At 42.8% G+C, this 7,501-nt stretch overlaps 1 protein-coding gene across 1 annotated transcript in view; it reads left to right on the top strand.

Moving 5' to 3' along the window:
• The window catches only part of LOC118407474 (oxysterols receptor LXR-alpha-like), a gene marked incomplete at its 5' end in the record, with an annotated part of 19,938 nt that overhangs the window by 6,135 nt on the left and 6,302 nt on the right, over positions 1–7,501 (top strand). The window contains 2 exon segments of the mRNA XM_035807950.1: positions 5,274–5,358; positions 5,864–5,977. Coding sequence (XP_035663843.1) covers positions 5,274–5,358; positions 5,864–5,977 — 199 coding nt within the window.

The raw sequence follows: 7,501 nt of genomic DNA, 5'->3' as shown, positions 1-7,501 counted from the left end.
TCTATCAGACCCCCTTCGGTCAGCATTCATGGTACCAGACTCGACTTTGTGGATATCAACAAGGCGTGAATTGTCTTGATTTGCATAGAGCCAACAAAAAGTGGCACATGGAAAGATTGCTCTCCAAGCAGAGGTTTGGCTCTGGCTGTTTTTAACATGCTTTTAGGCATTTTTGTCAAGTTTTCTATTTTAATATTGTACCGTTTCCTTCATGTCTGCTGGCCAAGGCCTTTAACACATCAAAAACAGCAGGAGCTGAACCTCTGCTTGGAGAGTATGAAAGATAGAATCTCTGTGTCACGCCGGTTACTCTCCAAGCAGAGGTTGGGCTACAGTTTAGGCATTTTTCAACTTTTTGTTTGGCTTTTAATTTATACTGTGTTCCTCCTGTCCATTTGCGCAAAAAAAAGGGCAAAATAGGAAGTTCGACAAAAACGCCTAAAGCACGTCTGCTGGGTGAAGAGTTTTGGCAGATGTTGGATGTATGATATTCTTCTATAGGGTCTGGCCCAGGCAATGTCAAACAATGAATCTTAAATGTCTTGAGGAGGCAGTAAAGGTTAACAGGCCTTCTCACATGCTGAACCACATCTTGAGGACTGGCTTGGAACAAGGAGGTTAAAAAGAAGAAGTCGGCTTGAGGCCATCTTTCCCACTGACACAGAAGTGCAAGGTCCTTCACAATCTTGCACTTTTGAAACACAAGAGGCAAGTAGTAGTCTCCTGGCTCCCAGGATTTTAACCCGGGCCCACCAGCTCACGAACCTAACACACTAACCACTCAGGCTAAAAGGCGACAAACCAGACCATGTTAGACTGGTCAGTTGGTGCCTTTTGAACCCCACTTTTGCACAGTGATTCTTTGTCTGTGATCAGCACTTAACCTCTAAATCTCCAAGCAGATCTTGCGGTGTCATAAGGATAGGGAAGGAGTTTAGCTGGCAGAAAACTCCTCTGCTGGCTTAACTCCTTCCCCAGCTTATAATACTATCTTATGCTACCGCAAGATCTGCTTGGAGATTATGAACCTTTGTCTTACTGAAGCTGCATTCCTTCATGGACTTTCAAATGCCTTCAAACACATCATGTTTCTTAATATTGCCTCCGGATCCCCTGATCATCCCAAATATATATCAAGACTTGGCTGCCAGAAAAAAAAAGATTTTATGATTCAGAAATGTGGCTGAAATATCAGATTCATGTCTGAAAACGTTCACTTTCCTCAGTGACGCCACAAAGTATGACCCCACGCACCTGGATGTAACCTGGATCCAAGCTTCATTGGTATATAATAAAGTGAGAAGTTGTCTGGCTATAGTGCTGTGCACAGCACTGCCTAATTTCCCATTTTTCCAAATTCTAAGGTTGCCATTACAGTAGTAGGTGAGATCAAGGAGGATCAAGGCCAGATCAAGTTGGTGAGATCAATCTTGATCTGACTTGAATCCTGTAATCCATACCAGAAGTGAATTTTTAGGTTTCTTCAACTTTAACGTTCTAATCTGAAATTTTCATTGCCTGACCAAGGACGTTTAATTGTGCAACTTCCTTGGCCCAAGGAGGTTAAAGAACCTCCTTGCTTGGCCCAAGGAGGTTAAAAAAATCATTTCAACCTCCTTGCTTGGCCTGACTGCCCACCAGGCTCTATAAAGCAGTTGTGTATAGAAATTTCACAGTGTTTTGGGAAGGTCCCTGTGGGACTTGCTAATAACTTGCTAACTGGGGAGCATGCCTTGACAATAACTGACCTCCTTTCAACCCGCATAACAATGTGCATAATTACCAAAAAGAGGAAGGTAAGCGCCTTATATGCAGCCTGCCCATGTAGTAGGATTTGGAACCTAAACTACAAATAATCTCTGGAACAAACTTTTGCCTGATGTTTCTATTCATATGAATCACCGGTAACAGCTTCATGGCATTCATGGCTCCATGTTAAATTGTTAATGGTCCAAAAGATAACGGTACTTTGTATCAGATCAAAACCCAGGTTATCATTAAGTTTGGTTATCAAAAAGTTTGTTGTTACTTGTCGGCCTTTCAGCTTTTCAACACCTCTCTATAGCACATGCTAGCACCTGCAAGATAGTCCATAGGCCAGGACCCCAAATTTCACCTATCAATACCCTATGCGGACTGCAGTGGCAAATTATTCTTATTAATTCTAAGTAGTAGAAGGCCTGTGGCATATATTTTGATGTGACAGCCATTCTGGTTTGGTAGCTTTATTCTGGCTATCAGTATCTGATATCAGCCTTTAAACCTATCACCAACTAAATGATCAGGAAATTTTTTTGTCTTAAACCAAGGGGCTTTTATCAATAAAATCACAAGAGACCTAGGCCTGGGGTAGCCAAGAGTAAAGATTACCAAAGGCAAATAGTAAAGACTAAAAATCTATTGAATTTCCATTAGGTTGCTGTTGGAAAATCTAGGTTAGGTCAGTGAGCTCAGAGCTTTAAAACTCCTTTGTGATATGCAAGGTAAAGGAAGGAAGTTAAACCTCCTTGGGTAAACTACCATTCATTTCTCTAATTACCTGTCATTATAAATTAGTGCATGTATTGTTGTTGCTGGATTTTAAACACCTACATGTAGGTGCAAAGGAGATTAGAGAATGGCTTCTCTAAAGATGGGTGAGAAAGGGGAGGGGAAAGTGATTATCACACTCTTGTCATAAAAAGACCTTTGTCACAATCTCAATGACTTTAAAGCATGAAAAGAGTTACAGCTGAGGAAAGGGTGTTACTGGTCAAATTGTTCTTTTAACTGATCGGATCTGGTGATGGGTGATACATCATTTCAATTAGACACCTAGAAATGCATTAAAAACAGCTGTTTAAATAGAGATTCATTAAACACCAGTGAATGAATTTCTAGGTGTCCACGTACCCGGATCGGGACACTTCTATGTGTTATGGCATTGCATGACAGGTCAATGCCACATATATGATAATAGATGATCAATGTTGCACCCTGAGGGGTTTGTTATATAAAGCCTGGTTGATTTCTATAACCCAAAGATACCAGCGATCAGCATGGCTAACAAAGTGGTTCATGATTCACTTGTCCAGAAGATGAGCAAAATTTTTTAACTATAGTTTAGAATTCAGTAAATAGTTACTGGAAGTCCCCAAAATAATTTCATCAGGTTGGTAGACCATAGGATAGGAGTTCAAATCCTTTCATGTAGAAAAAGTGTATATGGTCAGTAGCATTCTAAGAAGTTCAAGTTTTCTTGTTAATGTGGGCACCCTTACATGAGGGTCTGCAAGAGAGGGGGTTGTCTTGGTAATGCTTAACGGTGAATTCAGAAGGGGGAGTAACGCTTAACAATAAATTCAGGAGGGCTGGTAATGCTTAACGGTAAATTCAGGAGGAGTTGCAAAGCATAACGCGCAATCCTTTCGTACAAGGCTACGATTGTTGTACGAAAAGCTGACTAGCTAATGACAATGTGAGAAGAAAAAGATGTCCAGAACCCGGAGGAATGACAGGCAATGTCAGCTGCCTCCATGACATTGCTTAGCTTGGGCAGAGTACCCACTACAGAGGTTACGCGGGCAGCAGTAAATCCATTTTGGGGTGGGGGTAGAAGTGAACTTTTGCTGACAAAATTTTCAGCACGTAGAGCGCCGAAGGCACAACGCATCGCACCAGAGGCCTGAAAATCTTGACCCTCTGAAATGCTATTTCTTGCATTTTAACTAAGATAAGTTAATGACATTTCCATCAAAATTACACATAGTTAAAGTTGCTGGGAGCAAGCACACCTCCCACCCACCCGCAACTCCCGGCATATTTTCATCATTTTCAACACCGCATACTCCTATGCAGAGGGAACAACTCCCATTACATACTCCTTCTGGCAAATGTCTGGTCCCTCTGCTTGCTTACGTTAGCTTTTCGGTTACTTTGGGCTTCGCCACAAACCAGCTGTCAGCCAATCAGAGAAGATGCCTTTCAGTTTTCTAAAGGGAAATCTTGTTCTAAGTAAGGCAAGTCCTATTCGTGACCGATGCTATCGTCACAACGTTCCATGCCAGGGCGGTTTGTCCGTCCGGTTCTGCGTCAAACTGAGAATAAGGTACCAATTTTGCGATCAGTATTATAGGAACTGTGGGTAGAGGGCGATCGCTGCCTTACCGAATATTACCCAAAAAACATGTAGAAACCATCATCCTCTTGCTGCGGTAACAATTTCGTCAGCATGCATATTGGCAATTTCAGTGCTTAAACTCTATCTTATGCATGGTACAGGTGCTAATGGAGGTACTACAAAAAATAATGTAGATCCATTTCTTTGCTGACTTCTGATCCTCTAAATGTTTTTACTTAGCTTATGGATGCTAAATGGATAGTTCTTTGGCACTCAAATCGGCTTAGATACTCATAAAACGTTAGTATTGAGGTTGAAGAAAAAGTAGAAGAGGTAACTAATAGTAATTGCCACAGCTTCCGTACCTCTGAAAAATATGAGTACCTCTGAAAAAATATGAGTAACCATTGCAGGCATTTTGTTAGAGACAAGTTAATTCACAGGGCAGTTTTTTTTTCTAATGCCTCAGGCATCTCCGGCAACATAATCAATAAAACTAGGAAAATGAAACAATAAACAATGCCTTCAATATATATCTATTTTAGACATTGAAAGTCAAGGCTAAAAGAGCTAATGAAATTAGCACAGTTTAACAGTTTCAAAACAAAATCAAATGCATACAGAACTCTTCCTGTCATTGCTTTAGATATTAATTTTAAGGTCATTTCTGCAGGAATTCCTGCAGAAATTCCTGCAGAAAACATTCTTCCTGCAGGATTTTACCTTTGTCCTGCAGGAAATTTCTGCAGGAATTCCTGCAGGAAAAACTTTTTCCTGCAGGAATTCCTGCAGGAAAAACGCTTCCTGCAGGAATTCCTGCAGGAATTCCTGCAGGAAGAAAATTTTCAAAATGAATATTCATGAAAGTTATTATCATATTTCACAACTGTACATCATACTTGTCAATCAGATGTAAAGACTTTTCACCAAGTGCTTTTATATTGAAAATATTAGCACATTTCAAAATGGGAAAAGTGGAATTCCAAACTTATTGTGGAGCCTCTTACACATGTTTGCACATTTGCTTAATTTCTCCAAAATTTGATTTATCAACTCAGATGTGCTAATTGACAAAACTTGATTGTGAACTAAACTTCACCAATACCCTATGATCTACCATAGGAAACTTCAGAATTCACAGAAATCACAATCTATTTTTTCTTGCACTCTGCAGGGAGGAGCGATAGAGGTAGTGATGCTGAAAGGAGCTGTGTACAGGGACGACAGTCAGCAGAATGCTGAAAAGTGGATCAACGCAGGTGTGTTCTGGAGCACTGTTCTTTGTGCTTGGTGTGTGTGCTCTGACAATGTTGCATATGCTGTACCAGTTTAATCTGTTTTCTCTCTGATTTGGAAGTCCAAGAGAAAGTCTGTACCTTACATTTGGTGCACATAGTTTCACTTACTGACTAATAGTCTCAGCCTTCTGTTGTCATAATGTTCCATTGTTAAGTTATTCTTAAGTTTTTAATTTGAAATGTGTAACAACCAGGGAGTTATTTTGTTGTGTAGGCAAATAATAAATCAAAGCTACTGTTAATTGCACAATGGATAACTGCACACTTCTGTTAATTGCACAGAGTCCCAAAGTCCTGAAGTGATGCTGTCCAGCTGGATAACTTCACTTTGTTTCACCATCCGGATAATTGTCCAAAATGTGCTGGCAAATAGGGAGTGCAATTAAACGGCTTCTACTGTACTACATTTCTCTGAAGAATGTCTTGGGAGTGCCAGTGAAAGTTGTTTTGCTTTCTCTTTCTTCAGGAGTTCTCGAGACGTTTGTGCACACCTTCATGGACTTCCTGCATAGCATTCAGCAGCTGAAACTGGACTGGTTCGAGTGTGCGCTGCTCACAGCTGTCGCTCTGCTGTCCCCAGGTACGATTGGTCAGTTTAAATACAGGTTAGCCAATAGGAGACCAGCTGGACTGGTTCGAGTGTGCGCTGCTCACAGCTGTCGCTCTACTGTCCCCAGGTACGATTGGTCAGTTTAAATACAGGATAGCCAATAGGAGACCAGCTGGACTGGTTCGAGTGTGCGCTGCTCACAGCTGTCGCTCTGCTGTCGCCAGGTACGATTGGCCCGTTTGAATACAGGTTAGCCAATAGGAGACCAGCTGGACTGGTTCGAGTGTGCGCTGCTCACGGTTGTCGCTCTGCTGTCCCCAGGTACGATTGGTCCGTTTGAATACAGGTCAGCCAATAGGAGACCAGCTGGACTGGTTCGAGTGTGCGCTGCTCACGGCTGTCGCTCTGCTGTCGCCAGGTATACGTACGATTGGTTTAATTTTGAATACTGGTTAGCCAATAGGAGACCAGCTGAACTGGTTCGAGTGTGCGCTGCTTACAGCCGTCGCTCTGCTGTCGCCAGGTACGATTGGTCCGTTTGAATACTGGTTAGCCAATAGGAGACCAGCTGGACTGGTTTGAGTGTGCGCTGCTCACGGCCATCGCTCTGCTGTCCCCAGGTACGATTGGCCCGTTTGAATACAGGTTAGCCAATAGGAGACCAGCTGGACTGGTTCGAGTGTGCGCTTCTCACAGCTGTCGCTCTGCTGTCCCCAGGTACGATTGGTTTAAATTTGAATACAGGTTAGCCAATAGGAGACCAGCCGGACTGGTTCGAGTGTGCGTTGCTCACAGCTGTCGCTCTGCTGTCCCCAGGTACGATTGGTTAGTTTGAATACTGGTTAGCCAATATTATAGGAGACCAGCTGGACTGGTTCGAGTGTGCGCTGCTCACAGCCGTCGCTCTACTGTCCCCAGGTACGATTGGTCCGTTTAAATACAGGTTAGCCAATAGGAGACCAGCTGGACTAGTTCGAGTGTGCACTGCTGACGGCTGTCGCTCTACTGTCCCCAGGTACGATTGGTTAGTTTGAATACAGGTTAGCCAATAGGAGACCAGCTGGACTGGTTCGAGTGTGCGCTGCTGACAGCTGTTGCTCTGCTGTCCCCAGGTACGATTGATCAGTTTGAATACAGGTTAGCCAATAGGAGACCAGCTGGACTGGTTCGAGTGTGCGCTGCTCACAGCCGTCGCTCTGCTGTCGCCAGGTATACGTACGATTGGTTTAATTTTGAATACTGGTTAACCAATAGGAGACAAGTGTGAAGTGTTATCTGTGAATGCATGCTTACAGACATCACCAGCTGTGGGATTGGCCAGTTTGAACACAGGTGAACCAATAGGAGGCCAGTACCATTTCCAGTACTCGCAGCTAATGTTCAAACAGCTTTATGATTGGTCAGTTTGAATACAGGTCATCCAATGGTAGGCAAGAGTCTTTATCCCATAACTGTCATCTGCTCTGTGATTGGTCAGTTTGAATACAGGTCAGCCAATGGTAGACCAGAGTCATACCTGTCATCAGCTTTGTGGACTCAAGGCGTGCAATCGGA

Source organism: Branchiostoma floridae, unplaced genomic scaffold (assembly GCF_000003815.2).
Source record: "Branchiostoma floridae strain S238N-H82 unplaced genomic scaffold, Bfl_VNyyK Sc7u5tJ_1353, whole genome shotgun sequence".
NCBI classification, from domain to species: Eukaryota; Metazoa; Chordata; class Leptocardii; order Amphioxiformes; family Branchiostomatidae; genus Branchiostoma; species Branchiostoma floridae.
Note: the sequence above shows the minus strand (reverse complement) of the source record. Positions and strands in the feature narration are given on the sequence as shown.